Here is a 22,291-nt window from a genome sequence, read left to right on the forward strand (position 1 = left end):
AGAGCTCGACCTGCCCGCGACCCGAAGATTTTGTGCAGGAGGGTTTTGGGCTGGCCCGCATATCACGAGTAAGATTCTTTAATATGCCACTTAAACTATCTTGCTCAAGTATTAATTTTGGAGGTATAGGTTTCCTTTAAATTGCTTATGGGAGTACATAGTCAGTCAAAGAATACCAGCTTTTTTTTTTTCCCCCCACACTCTTGTATGTCTAATGCACATAGTAAATGTGCATGCAATAGTACATGGTCAACATTCTGTTCAACTTTATGTAGGCAAATGATTTTTTTGGAATGTACAGCCTGGTGTGGTGTCCCAGGCACTATATGTGCGTGAAGGAAATAATTTATTAACAAGCCATAATGTTTTGTTGGGCCTTCTATTCTTTGAAATAAGAGGTCACACAGCACTTGGTTACTAACTAAAGTTGTTGATGCCGGTTAAATATGATGGAAAGTAATACTCTGCTGTTAAAAGGTTTTGTCAAATGTCATGACTGGAGTTGAATTGCTTTTTTTTTTTTTTGACCAATTTGATTTTGTATCAGGCTGGTTTTGGCCTTTGTAATTAAAGAATGTATTAACATTTACCACATCACCAATATCACTGTAGGACTGATAAAAAACATTATATTTTAAGAAATGTTTTGATGTGGGCATATGTGAGTCTAAAAAAATAGTAAATATTTGGGATGTTAAAGGATTGGTCCAAAAGAAAAAAAAAAACTCTGAAACTGGGTAGATCTTTTGTCCAAATGTTTAACCTTGCAATTTTCCATGGCTAGCACTAGATGTCAAAAATCTTTTATTCCTTCTTTATAATAGGAGGGTGAAGAAGGAATCATTTCTTATGAAGACTGTGGCATCAGGCTAACTGTATCATACCATCTCAAAGATATTGAAGGATCATGTGCACCCCAAGTTGGCGATAAGGTAATAAGAAAATATGCTGAAAAAATTGTGTTGTCTGGGAGAAAAAAAACACTAAGTCTGTTCCTTTGTTGGTCACAAGTAGGGGCTGTGATTTCTCTTATGTCTTACGTTTCACTGCAATATATTCCCAACAACTATAAATGATTTGCAATTGCACATCATTAAAAACATTTAAGGTCTCCTTTACTTGGTAAAGGAAATGTAGGCCATTAAAACTAATGTAATCTAGCTCCGGGTCCTCTTGAGCACATTTGCAATTTACATTACTTGTATAGATATTGGACATTTTAAAATAAGGAAATGGTGCCACCTGCTGTACAGTTCTGCTGACCGGGCTGAACTTTTTTTGCTTTAAAGGAGTCTTCTTCCACTTGGGGGTGCCAAATGTTAGGCACCCCAAGTGATTGTATTGACTTGCCTGAAACCCCATACCGGTGCAGAAAACTGCACTGGTCCAGGGTTATTCCACAGAGCGATCCTCTTCCATCTTCCTCTTCAAATTTTCAGAGCAAACGCATGCGCAGTAGAACAAAATAGCCGTCTTTTTAGTTAAAGTTTTACTTTACTGCACATGTTCAGCCACGAGAAGAAAGCGGAAGCTGCAAGAGGATCGCTTTGTGGTGCTCACGAAGTGCTCCAGGCTGGTGCAGTTTTCTGCTGATAGGAGCACTGGCCGGGGTTTCAGGTAAGTATTTAAATCAATTGGCACCCCCAAGTGCAAGAAGACTTTCCTTCTCCTTTAAAAAAAAACAGAGAAAAGTTATCCGATGGTAAAATGTTAATTTCAGAAAAGGCAACCCTTGATGTTGCTCTTTTAAAATTTGTCAAAACGGTAAGTCTGGTCAGCAGAACTGTCCTTCGGATGGCACTGTTTTGGTTTCATTATTTTTAGATTGCTAAGATCTTTAAAAAAAAAAAAAAAAATTCTAACTGAATTTCAAACGTGCATACAAAAATACTCTTGAGCATTTGTATATTCATTTTGTTTTTAAGGGTTTTTTTTAATTGGTGGAAGATTTGTGTGATAGTAGGCAGCATTAAAAAAAACTGTCTTGCACTGTGGTGCAGCTAATTACATTTACAAATGGTAAACCTTTGCATTTCTTAAGTCATATATAGTATTCCTTTTGACAGGGCCAGTGTAGTCTGAAAATGCGCTTTTTGACTCTTTAAAAAGGATATATTTTTATTTATTTATTTTTTGTGCAGGTTGAGTTCAGCATTTGTGAAGCCAAAAGGACTGGTCAGCAGAGTGCTGTATCCATGAAAGTTCTTGGACGCAACTCGAATGCCAAAAGATTTTATGGCTATGTGGCCACCCTTAAAGATAACTTTGGATTCATTGAAACTGCAAACCATGATAAAGAGATTTTCTTTCATTACAGGTATAGTGTTTGACTGTTAATTGCATTTAGATGTTTCTGTAGACACTACTTATCTAAATATATTATAGTACAGGTATATGATCCATTATCTGGAAACCTGTTATCCAGAAAGCTCCAAATTACTGAAAGGTTGTCTCCCATAAACTCCATTATAATCAAATAATTAACATTTTTCAAATGATTTCCTTTTTCTCTGTTATACAGGTATGGGACCTGTTATCCAGAATGCTCAGAACCTGTGGTTTTCCGGATAACTGATCTTTCTGTAATTTAGATCCTCATACCTTAAATCTACTAGAAAATCATGTAAACATTGAAACATTACTTTTTTTTTTTTTAATTACAGAGAACAAAGGAAATCATTTTTAAAAATTTGGATAAAATGGAGTCTATGGGAGACGGCCTTCCTGTAATTAAGAGCTTTCTGGATAACTGGTTTCCAGATAACAGGTCCCATACCTGTTATAAAACGGCACCTTTTACTTGATCCCAACGAAGATATAACAAAACAAGTGCAATATGTTGGTGCTATATAAATACATATTAATAATAAATTGGGTTCAATTAATGTTTAAATGATTTTCTAGTAGACTTAAGGTATGTAGATCCAAATTACGAAAGATCCCTTATCCGTAAAACCCCAGGTCCTGAGCATTTTGGATAACATGTCCCATACCTGTTTCCAACTTTTTTTGATATATTTAGCTACAATATTTTTTATTTTTTTGAATTTATTGTCAAGCAAATGTATCTACAAAGCACTGAGTCAAGTTGTGGACTACTATTTACATGTGGCCCATGTGCTTTAGTTGGACAGTCCTCTTCTAATACAAATTTAAAATTTCATGTCAAATCAATATTTAGGGCAAATATAGGCCTCGGCCTTGTGAACAATACTCCGGGTTTCTTTCGCTGCTTACCAATATTGTAAGACAAGTGCCAAATTAAATGGGACACATGAAGTGATGACAGGCAGACCTTGTAGCAAAATTTTAGCATGTTGTCCCAAATCCCTTTTTTTTAGTAGGGCACTTGTGATCAGTGTTCCCTCTAAGCTGTGCACACTTTTGTGAACACACAATTTTTTATGAAAACGCACAATTTTGCATTTATTCTTACCTGCGCACACTTTTTTTTTTAAAAAAAATACTGCGCATACTTTTTTTGTGCGAGTAGCTGAGCAGGAATTAGAGGGAACATTGCTTTGTGATTCACTAATATAAGAAGCCGTGACAGGCCCGAAGGGCATTTTGTTCACCTCTGTTCTCTGAGCGCAAGAGGCCTTAAACCATTCCAGACCATGTTTTTTTGCTGGCCCATGAAAAACCTTGTTGAACTTCCAGTGAATAGTTTTTTGTTTTTTTTCATACTTCAGAATCTTTCAGCCCTTTTCTGTAAATTTGTTTCTCGGTCGTCCCTAGGCAGCACAGGGCACTCGTGGGTTAATACACCATTCCCTTTAGGAGGCAGGATGGAACTAAACTTTTGATCCCTCTGGGGGATCCTCCTCTTCCTTGTATTAACCCCGCCTACTTCAGTTTTTTTCCATCCTGCAAGGAGGTAGGATGTGTGGGAGCAGTGCTCCCATTCATTTTGTTATTCATTTTGTTATTTTTATTCACAGGAGTTATCCATCAGGATAAAAAAAAAAAAGGGGTAAGCTTCAGCGCTGCCCTGGTTGATTTGTCAATTTTTGACATAAAGGCAAGCTTCAGCGCTGCCCTAGTTGCTTTGCAACGCACATTGTCAAGGCAAGCTTCAGCGCTGCCAAGTGCGGATTAGGCGAAAGGCATGCCTTAACGCTGCCGGAACGCCGTCCCTCATAGAGAAGCCGCTTCAGCCGGCATTACACTGAAGGCAAATCTCGCGCCACACGTCGCGCACTTCCGGCCGCCATTTTGGATGCGCATATCGTAGCAGGGAGTGATATACCTAGCCGCGCGGCCATTATCCGCTACAGCACTGCAGGGGTGACGCGTCGGAGATTCAGGGGAACCTATTAAAGTAACGGCTATTATCCGGTTACTACTGGTACAGCTTATATTTTCTCCTTTTATCTGTACTACCCCTTTCTCTCTCTCTCTTTCATTGGCACTGCATAGCCTAACATGGCGTCTGACCTTAATAAAGCAAACTTATCTACACAAGATAAGATAGACACTCAGTCAGGCTCAGATACAACCTCAGTATCTGTGAAAAAGAGACATAAGGATAAAGAAGTACAACAATACCAGAAAAAACGCAAGCCCACAGAAGTGAGAGCTGATTCAGCAGCACCTTCTGTTTCACAAATTCCAGATTGGTTTCAGCCATTTCAGGCATCATTGTTGACTGTCATCTGCTATTGAAAAGATAGCAGCTAACCAGATATCTCAAACTCCACAAGCAGTGACTCAAAACCCACCTCAAGCAGAGGTGGATTTGCATTCCTCAGAGGAAGAAGGGGTAATTCCTGAGGACGATTCAGACTGGGAAGATGAGGAGCACACTAATCCACAACTAGAAAGCTCCCACAAATCACAATCGGAAGCTATTCACTCACTGTTAGCAGACATGTTCCATACTCTAGGCATTCAAGAGGAACACAAAGAATCCAACAAGCTGGATAAACTGTTTAGCCCCACTATAAGGAAACAAAGATTTTTCCCTGTACATGAGACAGTGCAGGAGGTCATTAATAAGGAATGGAAAGCTCCAGACCGCAGGGCAGTCAAAGATAAGAGAATGGATATACTGTATCCTTTCAGCCAAGCTCAGAGATAAATGGGAAACGATACCCAAGGTTGACGCCCCGATAGCTAGATTGGCTAAATGTACGACTATACCTTTAGAAGACGGAACAGCGTTCAGAGATCCCATGGACAGGAAGGCGGAATATCTTTTAAAAAGCTGTTTTGCCTCATCTACAGCGGCATTTAAACCGTCAATCGCAGCAGCATGTGTTGCGCGAACTATGACCCTGTGGCTAGAAGAAGCGTTATCAGGTTGTTCTGAGTATTCTTTTGACATGCATAGTCATCTCTCAAAGGTGCTTAATGCGGCACACTTTTTATGCGATGCCTCTATGGACACCCTTCAATTACAAGCTAGGGCCTCTGCATTTTCAGTAGGTGCTAGAAGAGCACTTTGGCTCAAATCTTGGAGTGCGGATCCAGCCTCCAAGAAAAATTTAGTTACTCTGCCATTTTCAGGGGCTTCACTCTTCGGGCCGGAACTAGATACTTTGATAAATAAGATCACTGGAGGAAAAAGCAACTTTTTACCACAAGACAAAAAATCTAAACCTCCAAACACACAGTCAAGAAGGCCATTTCGGTCAACGAATTTTGGGAGACCTTCCCCGCAGCATTCCAGACAACAAACCTACTCTAACCAACCCAAGGGTAATTTTCGTCCCTCCAAGAAACCCTCCTGGAACTTTCAGAGGCGCAATACCACGGGTGCAACAGACAAGACACGAGACGCATGAAGGGGCAGCCTCCCCCGATCTTACGGAGGCGATAGGGGGGCGCCTCTTAAAGTTCAGGGACACCTGGCTAACCACAACTTCAGACACCTGGGTTCTCAACATAGTTTCAAGGGGCTACAGGCTACAATTTCACAGGTCACCCCCCCCAACGATTCATTCGTTCAACCCTGCCATCCCTACCAAACAAAAAGAGAGCTTTAAAACTGGCAATCCAAACTATGCTCAAAGCCAAGTCGATAATAACCGTTCCCACAGATCAACGGGGGCTAGGGTTTTATTCAAATCTGTTTCTGATGGTTCACAACGTCCTGTACTAGAACTAAAATTTCTCAACAAGTTTCTCTATGTACCTTCATTCAAAATGGAATCTCTGAGATCCGTGATCGCAAATGTGGAACAAGGAGATTTTTTCACGGCCATAGATCTAAAGGACGCTTATCTACACGTCCCAATTCACGTGGACTCTCAACAGTTTCTACGCTTTGCAGTTCAGGGTATCCACTACCAGTTTCAAGCTCTTCCTTTCGGCCTCGCAACGGCACCCAGAGTATTCACGAAACTTATGGCAGCTCTGGTGGCACACTTAAGACAACTAGATATTGTGGTGCTGCCATACCTAGACGACCTGCTAATTCGGGCACCTACATACACAACGGCCTTAGCCCACACAAACCTCTGCAAAGAAGTTTTAGAATCTCACGGCTGGAAGATCCACTTTTCAAAAAGTACTTTAATTCCAACTCAGTCGATCATCTTTCTGGGAGTCCAGTTCGACTCTCGGCAGCACAAGGTTTTTCTGACGACTCAAAAGCAACTCAAACTTCAAGCTGCGGCAAATCAGGCAATATCCCAAAGGTCAATCTCGGCCAGGGACTGCATGCGACTACTAGGACTTATGACCTCAGCCATAGAGGTCGTACCTTTTGCTCAAGCCCACATGAGAAACCTCCAGCTGGATTTTCTCCAAAAATGGAGAGGAGATTACAACAATTTGGACTATTCAATTTTTCTATCAGAGGCAACCAAAATTTCTCTTCAGTGGTGGATTCAAATAGAAAACATCAAAGGAAAACTATGTTCCATTGCCAACTGGGCAATCACCACAGACGCCAGTCTCACAGGCTGGGGCGGCGTATTCGACCACAGGTCTGTACAAGGTCGGTGGTCACAGAAGGAAACCTCACTCCACATAAACGTACTGGAACTACGGGCGGTTTACCTGGCGCTAAGACACTGGTCGGATCTTCTGAGGGGATACCCAGTAAAAGTCAGGTCAGACAACGCTACAACGGTGGCGTATATAAACCACCAGGGAGGCACTCACAGCAGTGCAGCATGGAAGGAAGTGTCCCGCATCCTACAATGGGCGGAAGACAATTCGTGCAGACTAGCGGCCGTGTACATTCCAGGCCAGTTGAATTGGGAAGCAGACTTCTTAAGCCGGACCACTCTCGATCCGGGAGAATGGGCACTGCACACGGAAGTGTTTCAGCAACTTACGGTCAAGTGGGGGATCCCACAGGTGGACCTGATGGCCAGCAAATTCAATCACCAAGTTCCGGATTATTGTTCCAGGTATCACGACCCAAATGCTTGGTCAGTGGATGCAATGACGTCAGATTGGGACTTTCAACTGGTCTACATTTTTCCACCCATACCAATGATCCACCCTGTTCTCCGTCGTCTGTGTCTGTTTCGAACAACAGCAATTGTGATCGCACCGTTTTGGCCCAGGAGGGCTTGGTTTTCAGATCTAAAGAGACTTTCAATTGCTCCCCCGTGGCCACTTCCTCAACGGCCAGACTTGCTGCAACAGGGCCCCTGTTGGCACCCATCGTTGGACAGATTATCCCTGACGGCATGGCTATTGAAAGCTCCATATGGAAGGGTAAGGGGTTCTCAGACAAAGTCACCACCACCCTGTTGAGAGCACGCAAACCAACAACAAGCTCTACCTATCACCGCATATGGTCATGCTACATTGACTGGTGTAGACAGAAACGCTCTGATTATCAAACGTGCACGGTTCCTCTAATCCTGGAATTCCTTCAGGATGGCATGGATAGAGGATTGGGAGTCAATTCACTTAAGGTCCAGATCTCAGCATTATCGGTGCTCTTTCAACTTCAGCTAGCATCGTTTCCTGATGTCAGGACTTTTATCCAAGCCGCCACTCATATCAGGCCTCCATATAAAGATCCTTTACCACCATGGAACTTGAATTTCATACTCCAAGTACTGCAGGGTCGCCCTTTCGAACCTCTAGCTTCTATAGATATGAAGTTTCTTACTTGAAAGGTCTCCTTTTTGGTGGCTATCTCGTCGGCGAGACGAGTTTCGGAAATTGGTGCTCTTAGCTGTAAACCACCTTTCTGCATTTTCCACGAGGACAAAGTAGTACTGCGAACTATCCCATCTTTCCGACCCAAGGTGTCTTCCGAATTCCACCTCAACCAGGAAATTGTCCTTCCCTCCTTCTGTCCAAAACCAACATCTGAGCTTGAAAGACGCTTACACACGCTAGATGTGGTTCGGGCGCTCAAATTCTATTTGCATAGGACGGAAAGCGTCAGGAAGACAGACGCTCTTTTTGTTCTCTATGGTCCACAAGGTAGAGGGAATTCGGCTTCCAAGATGTCCATTGCTAGATGGATTAAAGACTTAATTCTGTACATTTACAAGCTCAAAGGTCTACCCACGCCTTTAAAAGTTGGAGCCCGTTCAACAAGGGGCATGAGTGCTTCATGGGCTCTTTATAATCAAGCTTCCATGGATCAGATTTGTAAAGCGGCTACCTGGTCGTCTTTACACACATTTACGAAGTTCTATAAGTTCAACGTTTATGCTTCTGCGGATGCAAGTTTTGGCAGAAAAGTTCTACAAACTGTAGTTAACAAGTAAAGGTCTTTCGCACATGTTAGTGCCTTCCACCTTAATTTTTTCAGTCTCCTCTTTATTACTTATCTTTCCCCCCCTTTCACTTAGCTTTGGGACTCACCCACGAGTGCCCTGTGCTGCCTAGGGACGACCGATAAAAGAGAATTTGTTATCATACTTACCGATAAATCTCTTTCTCGGAGTCCCGTATAGGCAGCACAGGGAGTTAACCTCCCTAATTCTTCTCTGTTCTATACTACTTATAAGCTGTGCTAGTCGAAACTGAAGTAGGCGGGGTTAATACAAGGAAGAGGAGGATCCCCCAGAGGGATCAAAAGTTTAGTTCCATCCTGCCTCCTAAAGGGAATGGTGTATTAACCCACGAGTGCCCTGTGCTGCCTATACGGGACTCCGAGAAAGAGATTTATCGGTAAGTATGATAACAAATTCTCTTTTTGTTCAGTTTCACATCTGAACTATTCTGTGCTTTTCTACTTATATGTGTAAAATAACTTTACACTTTTGCCCTGGTCAATTTAAGCATTGGTAATTCAGGGCTGTGAACATAAGTTTCTAAATGAGCCATTTTAATAGTCCATAAATTGCCTGATTTTACATTATCTGATTTGCCAACAAACTGCACTATTTAACCACACAAGACATAGAAATGCATTGCATTAAGCCATGCTGTAAAGAAATAATCTTCTTCTCATCCTGTTTTGTTGATACAGTGAGTATTCTGGAGATGTGGATAAGCTGGATATGGGGGATATGGTGGAGTACAGTTTGTCAAAAGGCAAGGGAAACAAAGTCAGTGCTGAGAGAGTTACCAAGGCTCATCAAGGTATGTGTATTAGAAATGTATGCATCTCCTATTTTGGATATACGTAACATAGTACATTAGGTTGAAAGAAGACACGTCCAAGTTTAACCTTTTAACTCTATTTTAACCTGCCTAACTGTTGATCCAGAGGAAGGCAAAAAATCCCATTTGAAGAAATTTAATTTCCACTATATGTACTGTTACCTGTAATAAGAGGTTTTCATTGCATAGCTCCTGTAGAGCACATTTGACCCCTTATTTATTATCTTTTGTAAAATATGAGCAATTTTGCCCTATTCAACATGCAGTTTGTCTAGTACACGGTAACTGTATATTGTTTAAATACATATAACACTTAAAACGTTTTGGGAGTTGCGGGCCTTATAAAGAATACAATGTAAAAACAATGTACAAAACAGTAGGAGTCAGATTTTGCTTCAGATCATGTGGGTCTAATCCAACTGTATTGATTAAGAGTAGGCACTCAAAGCATTCTCCCAAACAGGCGTGTAAAAATGAAAGCCGCAATGTTTTAATAAACTCCTTGAAGACAGTGGAGCGGGCCTGAAATAACCTGAAAAGTGCTACAATAAGTCAAAGGCCAACCTAATTAAGTTAATGCTTTTGTACTGTTATCATTTTGTTCAAATGCTATAATTAAATGATTGCAATGCTTACAAAAACTGATACAAGGGAGAAAAGACACCTATGGAATGCTACACTCAACTATTTTCCCCCCCTCTGCTATGTAGTCAATGGATCAAATGATGAGGTGGACCCAATGATTTATTGGGGTAAAGTGGTCAGACCTCTAAGGAGTGTAGATCCTACGCAAACCGAATACCAGGGCATGATTGAACTTCAAGAAGAGGGTAAGTTTTCTTGGATAATTATTTTTTGATTGAACTTCAAGAAGAGGGTAAGTTTTCTTGGATAATTATTTTTTGTTAATGTGGTTAAGTAGAACTTGTAGTAATCTCATGTAATGTTAAAATTATCAGGTGATGTAGCATTTATTGGCATATCCTTCATATTATGTTATTTTTAAGATTATCCCATAATCCTATAAGAATAATTCACTTAAGGTTATATGCATAACCTGTATTATTCAGGATACATCTCCTTATATCCTTAGTGTCTTTCCGCCCATCTCATGACAAGTTTGATGCAATAAGTTGAGACGTTTATTTTATAACATCCTAATGCTTATGGTTGTTGATGCAATCTGAATATAAGATGACATTAAGGTGAACATGCTGAGCTGATGTGCTGGTTGTATTGTTTTTAGTAGTGGTGTTGCTGGGTTATCGAGCTGTTGGTGGGAATCAAGCTGATTGTATGTTTTTGTTTTATTTCTAGTTGAAGATGAGCAGAAAATCACAGAAGAAATTCCTGAACAAGCTGAGGAAATTGAAGATGATGACGACCCTGAAGCAAAAAAACATGGTTAGCTATATTGAAAGTACAATTTAAAGGGGTTGTTCACCTTTGAGAACTTTTAGCAGATGTAGAGTGTAATGTTCTGAGACAATTTTCAATTTGTTTTAATTTTTTATTTGTGGTTTTTGAGTTATTTAGCTTTTTATTCAGCAGCTCTTCTAAATGCATTTTAAGCAATCTGATAACTAGGGTCCAAATTATCCTAGCAACTATGTATTGGAATAAGAGACTGGAATATGAATACGAGAGGCCTAAATAGAAGGATCGGTAATAAAAACTTAGCTTAAAGGTGAACCGCCCCTTTAATATTGCCGTATTCTAAGCAATTCTAAGTAGGCGCGAAAATATTTGGTTCCTGGGTATATTGCAACATTTTGGCATACATAATGATTCACAGAAAAGGGTGATGTGCCAGACTAAGATGTGGTCAACCAAAAACACTTATATGCTCATTACTGAAATGTAAAAGACCGGTATAAACTGACAACTTTGAATTGACTATGCTTGTAATTGTTAGTTTAATATGTTAGTGGTGTATAAAGAACAATCGCAAAGAAACCATGAACTGGTGATATTTCAGAAGGTAGTTTATCTTTATGCCAAAAAGTGAAGACCTGCATAGGTGCACTATTGAATATTTTACCCAGAATAATTTAATATTAAAGTGTTTTAAATAGATTTAAATTAACAGTTCAGTGTGAAAATAACTGGGTAAATAGGCTGTGCAAAATAAAAAATGTTTCTAATAGTTAGCCAAAAATGTAATATATAAAGGCTGGAGTGAACAGATGTCTAATAAAACAGCCAGAATCCAACTTCCTGCTTTTCAGCTCTATAACTCGGTGAGTTAGTCAGCGACTTGAAGGGAGGCCACATGGTACATTTCTGTTCTGTGAGTTTGCAATTGATCCTCGGCATTCAGCTCAGATTCAAAAGCAACAGGTATGACCCATGTGCCCCCCTCCCCTCAAGTCTCTGATGTCTCGGATTGGTTACTGCCTGGTAACCAATCGGTGTAAACCAAGAGAGCTGAAAAGCAGGAAGTAGTGTTCTGGCTATTATGTTAGACATCCAGTTACTCCAACCTTTATATGCCTAACTATATTATAAACATTTTGCACAGCCTGTTTAAAGGAATTTTTCAGTGTAAAATTAAAAACTGGGTAAAGTACATTCAAGGGACTAGTCACTGAAAGCCATGCTCTTGGCATTCTTGTTTCTTCTTTAGATAACTAACTGTAAAACATTAATTTTTTTCATGCTTTTGGCAAAAATTCTTATTTTTAACCATCATGGCCCTCTCCAGATAAAGTTTGTTCAAAGTTCCATTCTATTCCTGCCTCGGCTTTCCATTCACGTAAAGTGGAAATGCTTATGGCATATGCTATGTGCTTCCATAAGAAGCTAGAGATTATTCCTGCAACAATCTGCTCTAAAAGCCGATACAAAGTCATTTGTCTGACGTTGATTAAAGGCTTGGCATGTTTATAAAGAGCATTTTTAAACTTTCATGTTTTCTTGAATAAAATGGATTTAAATAACATTTCTTTTGTTTTCTAGCAAACCTGAAAGGAAGCTTGATCCCTTTTGGCATTGTAGGAATGGAGAACAAAGCAGATTGTCTACTGAAGGGAGAAACTGTGAAATTCCAGCTCTGTGTTTTGAGTCAAAATGGTCAGACTATGGCCTGTAATATTGAGCCCCTCCGCAGAGGTACTGTGGAGTGTGTGAAAGATCAGGTGAGTTATGGTTAGGTTATGCTTTGGGGACATCAATTTACATGTCAACCAACATGCAGGGGCCTGGCAGCATGATCAGGTGTCATGGAAACCATTTCTCAAATACCCAACCACTGCTGTTTTTAAAAATATTTGTTATAAAGACTGCACATTTCATATTTGCAACACATAATGGGGTCTTTGTCATGGATCTCGCTGAACAACCAACGTTAGGAATTTGTTGATACATTGTTTGACTGTGCGCCATTACAAAGCTAAGGCTTCCTATGTGCATAATTGCACTAGTATTTTCTTTTTCAATTGAGAAAGTAACTTTGGATTGATATTTTCACATTTTTATATTTTAATACTTAAGGGTCCAAATTAGTAGCTTGAATCGATGGGAAAAGTGGAAGTGTCAACTGAATTTTGTTTTTAGGGATTCTGTCATGATTTTTATGGTGTAATTTCTATTTCTAAATTACACTGTTTACACTGCGAATATTTCTCTCTTCCATATAGAACTTTATTCTGTCTGTTCTTTTTGGTTCTAATATTGATGTGTAGGCAGCCATCTCAGGTCATTTTTGCCTGGTCGTGTGCTTTCAGAAAGAGCCAGTGCTGCACTATGGAGCTGCTTTCTGACAGGCTATTGTTTCTCCTGCTTCATGTAACTAAAGGAGTCACAGTGGGACATGGATTTTGCTATAGAGTGCTGTTCTTATATCTACCAGGGAGCTGTTACCTTCCCATTGTTCTGGTGAAGGGCTGCTTGGGGAGAGGGAAGTGGGGAATGTCACTCCAACTTGCAGTGCAGTAGTAAAGAGTGACTGAAATGTATCAGAGCACAGCACAAGTCACATGACTGGGGCACCTGGGAAACTGACAATATGTCTAGCTCCATGTCGGATTTCAATATCAAATGTAAAAAAAAAAGTTTGCTCTTTTGAAAACAGATTCCAATGCAGAAGTCTGCTGCATTTTGAAAGACATGTTTTCCCATGACAATATCCCTTTAAGGTTTTGGAACTGGATGCTTCAGCTGGAAACAAATATTCCAGTTTTGGCAGGTTGTAAGATTTGGTTTATTTAATGTTTACATGATTTTTCTACTAGACCTAGGCTATGAAGTTCCAAATTGTGCAAGAATCAGTTGGCCAAAAAAAAAAAACTCCGGTCCCAAGCATTTTGAATAACGCGTCCCAATCCTGTATTTGGACGAGAGATTTTGGGTTGTAATGGCTGAAACAAAAATACTTGATGTCTCATCTAAAATGGTAAAGAGATATGAAAACCATGAGTTAATAAAATGAAATATCTTTAGCAAGAGGTTGAGGCATGTGGTTTCACAAGAGCAAAATTGCTATCCAAGTGCATTGGGCCCACGTGTAATGGAAAAAAGAAATAATTATCAGATGAGATTCTGCTTTACTTGTTTAATTGAATAAGAGAAGGCAGATCTTAGAAAGAAGCCATGCTACTGAGTTACTTGTTCTGGAAATAATAACCGCATACTGTGTAAACGTAAACATTTCTAAAGGAAAGGACGGGGACAGCACATTTGAAATGTTTGTTGACCGTGAGATTACTACACCCTCCTATTACCAGTAAACTAGACAGTGAAAGCTACAGTAGCGAAGCCTTAAAGTTATGGCCAACATTCTGAAGGTGTTTAAAAGGAAAATATTCTGAAGGCCTTTAGTTGAACTCCTATACCTCTTTGAATGGGCACTGAATAATATTGTGTTTTCATTTTGCAGTTTGGCTTCATTAACTACGAAGTTGGCGACAGTAAGAAACTTTTCTTCCATGTGAAGGAGGTCCAGGATGGTGTTGAACTCCAAGCTGGGGATGAAGTTGAGTTCTCTGTCATTCTGAATCAGCGGACCGGAAAGTGCAGTGGTTGCAATGTCACACTAATAAGGTAAATGATTGTCCACCTGACAGCCTCAAAAGTTAGCAATTCCTTATCTTGTGTGTGTAATCTGATCACAAGTGTACGTAGTCAGATTATACTGATCCACTCCCACCACCACTCTGTCCTGTTCCTGGTTAGTTGTAGTATAAACATTTGGACTCCACTTGGAGTGATTTTGGTTGTTTGTATTGTTGCATCTTTTCTTTAAAGTCTATGGTACACAAGACCTTACATACACAGCAAACATCCAGCCCATGGCAGACACAGGGATACTCATGTTTGCTTCCCAAAAGAGAGACACAGAGAATCACCTCTTGTCACCTTCATCATCAACCATAGGCATAGTGATTTCTATTCAAATAATTTGGAATCAAGAGCAGAAGGGGGAAGGGCATTTTTGACTGAGCCGTTCTCCCTGAGCACCAAACCTTTGTGTTCAGCAGGATTGTGCTAGTCAAACCATGTGAGTAACAAAGGGCACAGTTTCAGGACTTGGCTCTAGTGTGTGACAGGGGGTCCCCATGAAACGTTGTTCCCTGTCACACACTTTACATTGAGTGAAGTTTATTTATAAATGCAACTGTGTGCTTATCCATCTGCAGGTGGCATTCCCTCACAGGGTATTTTTATAACTCTTAGGAGGCAATTCACAAAAGTAGAGAGCCAATTTCTGGAGTAAAAGTGGTGGTAAAATACTTTCTCCATATTCACAAACAGAAATCAGCCTAAATTCCGACTCAACCGCCACTTTTTAATTTTTTTTTTTGTCAAAAAGACAGTTTACAAACACATTGTGTATTTTTTCTTTTCCTTTTCCATTTATTTTCTGTACTTGCACTGATAGCTGACATGTTTATCTGTTTGATATTGATTTTATCTGCAATTGTATTTTTCATATTGGGATGTCACCTGCGTGTGAGAAATCATATCCCTATGTTGTCATAAATGTCATTGCATGACCATTTCTCTTTTCAAATATTGCAAATAAAACTGAAGTTTTAAAAAAAAAAAAAGACAGTTTACAGACACTTATGATTTTGTCCTTCAAACGACATAAAAATGGTGCAAAAACATTTTAAACATTTTCTTCCTGCATTTTAAAAATGAAGTAAAGCTCAGTATAACTCTTCCCTGTGTGTCAGATCTATTGCAAAGTCACTTATAGTCAGGGCACAAATTTGTGTCTAACCCTATAGGTGTAAAAGCCTCATTAACAAACCAAGTAAACTGATTAAACAAAAAAGTCAATTTTATATGTAAAGTTTTTAACTTATACTTGCATTATTTTACTAGTTTTAGCTTAATGAAGGAGGCAATATTAGCAATTTGAGTGAATATATTACCTAAAGGAAAAGTAAAGCCTCCCCACTTAGTTTTGGCAGCAATTACTGTAGACACTTGACCGAAGATAAAACATATTTCTGATACAAATCCCTATATTATGCGTAATAGCATTTCTTGTATTTAGACCCTTATATCTTGTTACAGAAGTGGAATTACACAAACATGTAGGCAGATTTAGAAAGCCCAGGTTATCCTGAAAAAAAATGATGTATATTTTTCCTAGGTAAAACAAACCCCTCCCCTAAAAATTTGTTTGTCTGAATGACAGGCGTAGTAAGGGCTAAAAACAAATTCAGAAAACCTGTCTATAAAATGTCGTGCAAAAGACAATCTGAAAACTGTCTGTTTAAAAAGACAAATTCACTAAAGTGAAGATAGAGGTTTGTGAATTTGGTGGCAAATCTGACACTTATCTCCACTTTTATTGTCTTAATATCCCCACTTTTGTGAATTCCCCCCTTGTTGCAAATGTTTTTGTCTTAAAAATTACATGTTTTTTTCTTCCCTACATTACAGCAAAGGCCCAGAAATGGTGGCAGCTCCTCGCCCTGACAGATTAGTAAACCGATTAAAGAGCATAACGCTGGATGATGCCAGTGCCCCACGTCTCATGGTTTTACGCCAGCCTAGAGGTCCAGATAACACAAAGGTAAAAGGATTTTATTTATGGTTGTTAATAACTAGCTTCATTTTCTAAACATAATTACTTAATTTTGTGTCATCGAGTAAGCATTAATAAAACCAAAGATATTTTTGGATATCTTGGCAGCTGTGCTAGAGTTTTTAGCACTGGCGATAAAACATCCTGTGTGCCATTACTCTAAAATGTGCTGTCAGCTGTATATATCTATTGTATCACAACATCTAATTTATGCTAAATACATCTCCTTGCTCTATTTAGAGCTTTAAAGGAGAATTCAACCCATTTGTAAAAAACAGAGTACCCCCCCCCCGGGGAAATGCCCCATACTTTACCCCTTGGTGCCGATTCTGCCAGCAGAGTTCCACGCGTCCATCTTCAGGTCCTCTGTAAGCTGACTGGGAGGCAATTTCCATGTAATTCCGTACATGCGCAGTTGTCGCAAACTGCCAAATTGCTACAAATCCGCATGCAGCGAAATACCAATCTCCCAGTCAGGTTACAGAGGACCCGGAAGATGGATGCGTGGAACTCAGCTGGCAGAATCTGCGCCAAGGGGTATGTATAAAGTATGGGGCATTTCCCTGGGGGGGGGCCGTTAGCATGGGGGGAGGAGGGAGGTCTACTTGGGGTGGGGGTACTCTGTTTTTTACAAATGGGTTGATTTCTCCTTTAAAGGGACAGTATACAAAGTCAAATAAAACGCTCACTGGAAAGCCTTCTGTATAATAAACCCCTCCTTTCACTCCAGCTACGGCTTATCCACACACACGCACGCACCGAATCCATGGTTCGGGATTTGGCCACGATTCGGCCTTTTTCAGCAGGATTCGCCCGAATCCTTCTGCTCTGCCAATCCGAATCCTAATGCAAATTAGGGGCAGGTATGGAAATCGAGTGACTCTTTGTCACGAAACAAGGAAGTGAAAAATGTTTTCCCCCTTCCCACCCCTAATTTGCATATGTAATGTGTATTCGGTTCGGTATTCAGCCAATTCTTTAGCAAATGATTCGGTAGTTCGGCCCAATCAAAAAATCGTGGATTCGGTGCATCCCTAGTCCTTATACAGAGGCCTTTTAGTGGACTGCTGGTTTGACTTTTCTAATTGGGATCCAGAATTAGAATGTCTTTTCTAATTGGGATCCAGAATTAGAATGTGTATACAACAGTGGTCTCATTTGGTGCACCTGCACTTCTAACTTGACTCAAATCACATACATGGTGCTTCCTCTGCTTGTAGTGCAGCTCAGTAATAAACTGTGATGGGCAGGGAGCATGTGAATTTAAAAAAAAAAAAAAATCTTGCAAATCAATATTTTGTTGGCCAGGAAATGTTTGTTGAATTTTCCGTTGGCCAGGAAATGTTTAATTTTCCAACAAGCCCCTCGCCAAAAAAGAAAAATGACAACACTATCCCTTTATAGCAGCAGTATATGATGTGTTGCACCCCGTTTTCAGACAACTAAGCTGCTACACAGGCAGCCACCCCCAATTTACAAGAAAATAAAATACAACTTTTTATTCCGATATACAAAATATACCTTTTTATTCAAATGTAGTGATTTATTTGTTTATGTACTTGGATAAAATTAAAGATATTCTCATTGTTCTAAAGTGATATGGTTTTTATCCTAAAGAAATCTGTTTAAATACATTTATAAAACTAAACTGAAACAATTTTTATTTTACCTTTTCAGGGATTTGGTGCAGAGAGAAAGATCCGTCAAGCTGGGGTGATCGACTGATTTCCATCTTCAAAAGCACATTACCTATTTAAGTATGATCAAAGTAAAGGGGTTTGTGAGGAGAAACAACATCCTTCTTTATAGCCCAGAAATTCCAAGAATCTTATTTAGCATAAGGACTGCAATCTTTTTAAACATCACCATCTTACTTTCAAGCCAGGAAACCCCTTTTTAAATTATGCCCATTTGCAACTGAAGAGTTAACTAAGCCTTATAGTATATCATTTCTTTCTTTTTTTTTTTTTAAGCTTTCTTTCAAATGATGCATCATAACACCAGTTTTTTTCCCTTTTTGTGACAGAATTGGTCATAATGCGATTTAACGTACAAATCTCTGCACTTTCATACTGTTTAGCATATATTCTACCTGTTACTGAAGGGTTTTTTTTTTTTTTTTACTTTGCCTTAGACTTAATGTAGCAATTCCTTTTTATTCAACAATGGTCTATGCTTTCTTTTTCTATCAAAGGACCACATAGACAAGGTGGAATATATCCTATGCAGTGTTCCCTAAGCAATGATAAAACAAAGTTTCTTCTTATTCCCGTGACAGCCAAACATTTATAGTTTTTCAGAGGGGATATATTAACTCTGCATTTACGAGCATACGTTGTTCGTCTTTGGATGCATTTCTTCAAAATTTATTTTGGTTTCTGTGTTAACAAGCGACTTTGGAAGTGCAGAGTTCAACAAGCCTGACATGTGCCATGTGTGTTCAATTTATTATATGAAAATGCACGGTTTTTTGTTTTCTTTTTGGAGTTTTTTGCTGCTTTGACACTGCAGCTTTTGAAACATTAATGGATTTAAAAGGAAGAAAAATGTGCCTGAAACAGTTTTTTCGTTTACAGTAACAATTTATCTTTTGATAGCTATATTTGTCAGTCGCATCAATATAAACTTAGAAAGCTGGTACTTTTTTTTTTTTTTTTTACCCCCAGTCTTATTTTATTTGCTCCAGTCCAGTTACCCACTCACATACTATCAAGCCAGAAATGAAGTTGCCCTTTTTAAACCAGAAAGATAAAGCTACTTTCTACAGAAACAGGGGAAAATGTTTTTTGTTTTTTTTTTCTGTTTGAAACATTACCTTTATAAAAATGATACTTGGCTCCAGTTTTTCTGTTTAATGGCAAAAAAAAATTGAAAAATAGAATAAAGTTTTACCAATTAACTTTGATACTTGTTTTCTTTTACCGATAAATACTTCCTTTGAATATGGGGTTATGGAAAGGCCTAAAATAACTGTTCAAAGAAAAAAATTAAAGACAAATTCATGAGCAGGTACAGGATCAGTTATTTGGAAACCAGTTATAAGGAAAGCTCCCAATTTTTAAAATGATTTCCTTTTAGTAATAAAACAGTACCTTGGACTTGATCCTAGCCAAGATACAAATTATTAGACCTCAGCCCTTAAGCAGATCTATACCTCTGAAGATGCCCCCAGTAGATTGCCATCATCTTTTTTGCTAATTTACAGCCCATGCTCTGGACTTCAATTGGTTGCTAAAGCTTTAAAATCATGATCCAGGGCTAATTAGTCATTTATAACAGTATGGGGGGGCTTGCAGGTTAAACAATTACAGTAAGAACAAACACATTTAAATTTTCAAATTAAAAAATATTGTCCCAATAATACTGTAGGTTGCTGTTCACTGGGTACTTCCACTTCATATGTCAAGCCAACTATCTAAATTCAGAGATGGGTATGCTCCCCTAATGTGGTATGCTTGGAAAGATTTATTATATGAATAAAATTGCACTTAACTAGATAAAAGTAGTAAAGTTCACTCATCACAAAGTAAATAAATGTATCGTAACACGTTTCCGCATCAAGACTTCATCGGGCAAATGTTGTCATCCTGTTGTGGATGATACATCGGGCAAATGTTGTCATCCTGTTGTGGATGATACACCCTCTAATGTCCTTTAGGAAAGCTAAAAAAAAACATCTTAGCTCCAGGTAAATAAGAAAGTTTATCGAATCAAGATACTCTGCCCCTCTCCCATTTCTATTCAGGGGTTGTTTTCAATGAGGTGGAAAATGACGTGTAGATGTGTGCCATAATATAAACCACTGTAAAAGTCTCCCTAGACACTGGGGAGTAAATGTATCCTATTTTGTGCATCAAATGGTGTTTACCCTGTAACTGAACTACAATAAATAGGACAAAGAAAGAGGAAACTTAAAGGAGAAAAGATAATTTCCCACTTGTCTGTGCTCTTATCAGCAGAAAACTGCACATGCCTAGGGTTATACCAGTGAGCACCAAAAAGCAATCCTCTTTGTGATTCTTCACTCTTGAAATTTCCCAGGGGGCAGGCGCATGCCCAGTAGAATTAAATAGCTGACTTTTTCGTAAAGTTCAACTTTCCACTTCATTGCACATGAGCAGCCCGAGAAGAAAAAAGAAGCAGGAAGAGGAATTCTCGTGGTGTTTGATGGCAAAATGAGTGCTGATCTTTACTGGTTGAGGGGAGTTGTGGCTGGGGCACATCATGGAGGAACCTGAGGTGGATTGTGGAGGGCAGATTGGAGAGGGCTCTAGAAGGATAAATGAGAAAGCTGAAGGCAGACTGAGAAGGGCTTACAGAGAACAGGACATATTGTGAAGGGCTAAGGCAGACTAAAGGAGGGACTGAGGGCATGTTAAAAAGCTCAAATGGAACCACACTCACAAAATGCTTGTATTTAACACAATGGAGAACAAGTAATTATTTAGTCTGCGTTGAGTTAGTATTTTAATGGGTGCAAGGGTTATTATAGTTTTGGGGTTTATAACTGCTGAGGATTACTGTCCGTTGTGATTAGGGCCTCAAACTGCACCATGAAAATAGCTGTACTGAAAATCTGGCACCACTCTATGCCATTAAATAATGAGATGTATCCTGAATAGGCTTGGGCGAATTTGACCCGTTTCGCCAAAAATATCATGAAATAATGGGGAACTCATTGGAATGGACTCTACATGGAATGCAGGTGCCACAGTTTGTGGAATGCTTAGAGCTACAAAATGTAATCCGATGTTGGAGCCACTGGCTGTCTTAAAACGCTAATCTGCTATTCCAACCAGATTAAAATGGTGTGTTTTTGTTAAATATTTGGTGCACGCTGCAGACCTTTTAGCTATCCCCCTTAATTATTTTTCAAATGTTGTGAGGAACAATCCTTATGATTGTGGCATGGACCATTTGGATGGACCATTTATTCCCCAATAATAGTATTTATTGTGTAATGCATTGGGCAATGATTTTGTGATATTTATTACACTAGTTATGTGAGCTGTGATGGACTTGCTGGGTATTGCCAATAGTGCTGTTGAGCAGGGTCGGACTGGGAGGCCCGGGGCCCACCGGGACTGCTGTCCAGGGGCCCCCCGCCCCCCTACTAAAACCTGTCGGCCCAGCCGTTCGGCGCGCAGCAACTTCGCTCGGCACGCATGCGCAGCAACGCCGTTCGGCGCATCGCCGGAAATAAAAAAATTTTTTAGTGATTGGAAATATCAGGAGAAGGGTTCTGGCCCGGCCAGTCCGACACTGCTGTTGAGGGTCGAGGCAGGTGTGCTCAGAATGCACCTGAATTGCTTTGGATCTGGGTTGGTATCTGAAATTCCAGAGCCTCCCAGTAGTTCAGGGGAGGGTGACTGTTTTAGTCACCCCCTTTCAACTGTAACTTGCTGTAGATCAGGGTTGCCATGTCTAATTTTCAAAACCAGACAAAGGCAGCTAAAAAAACATTAGTCAAGCAAAATGAACTTTAATTACACAATATAAATTATTTAAATCTTGTTTTCTTTAGTCTGGGAATTCATAATTATGAATTTTCATAATGAATATAATAACAATGCATATAATCATAATTCATAAGCAGGCAGGAGCCATTTTGCGGACACTTTTTAAGACAAGCCTTGCATCATCTCAGAATCTTGTTTGTGCACCAGAATGGGGGACCTGATGTCCATCCCCATGTCCTGGCTACACAATTAAATGGTGAAGAGA

At 39.5% G+C, this 22,291-nt stretch overlaps 1 protein-coding gene across 8 annotated transcripts in view; it reads left to right on the plus strand.

The window, feature by feature from the left end:
* csde1.L (cold shock domain containing E1 L homeolog) overlaps nucleotides 1–19,466 on the plus strand; it is a 57,018-nt gene extending 37,552 nt beyond the window's left edge. For all 8 annotated transcript variants that reach the window (XM_041581125.1, XM_041581122.1, XM_018245351.2 and 5 more), the window contains 9 exon segments: nucleotides 825–932; nucleotides 2,142–2,317; nucleotides 9,395–9,507; nucleotides 10,239–10,358; nucleotides 10,846–10,932; nucleotides 12,487–12,665; nucleotides 14,405–14,568; nucleotides 16,423–16,555; nucleotides 18,245–19,466. In XM_041581125.1, the coding sequence (XP_041437059.1) occupies nucleotides 825–932; nucleotides 2,142–2,317; nucleotides 9,395–9,507; nucleotides 10,239–10,358; nucleotides 10,846–10,932; nucleotides 12,487–12,665; nucleotides 14,405–14,568; nucleotides 16,423–16,555; nucleotides 18,245–18,292 (1,128 nt within the window). In that variant the 3' untranslated portion in view covers nucleotides 18,293–19,466.
* The last annotated feature ends 2,825 nt before the right edge of the window (nucleotides 19,467–22,291 follow it).

This window comes from Xenopus laevis, chromosome 2L (assembly GCF_017654675.1).
Source record: "Xenopus laevis strain J_2021 chromosome 2L, Xenopus_laevis_v10.1, whole genome shotgun sequence".
NCBI classification, from domain to species: domain Eukaryota; kingdom Metazoa; phylum Chordata; class Amphibia; order Anura; family Pipidae; genus Xenopus; species Xenopus laevis.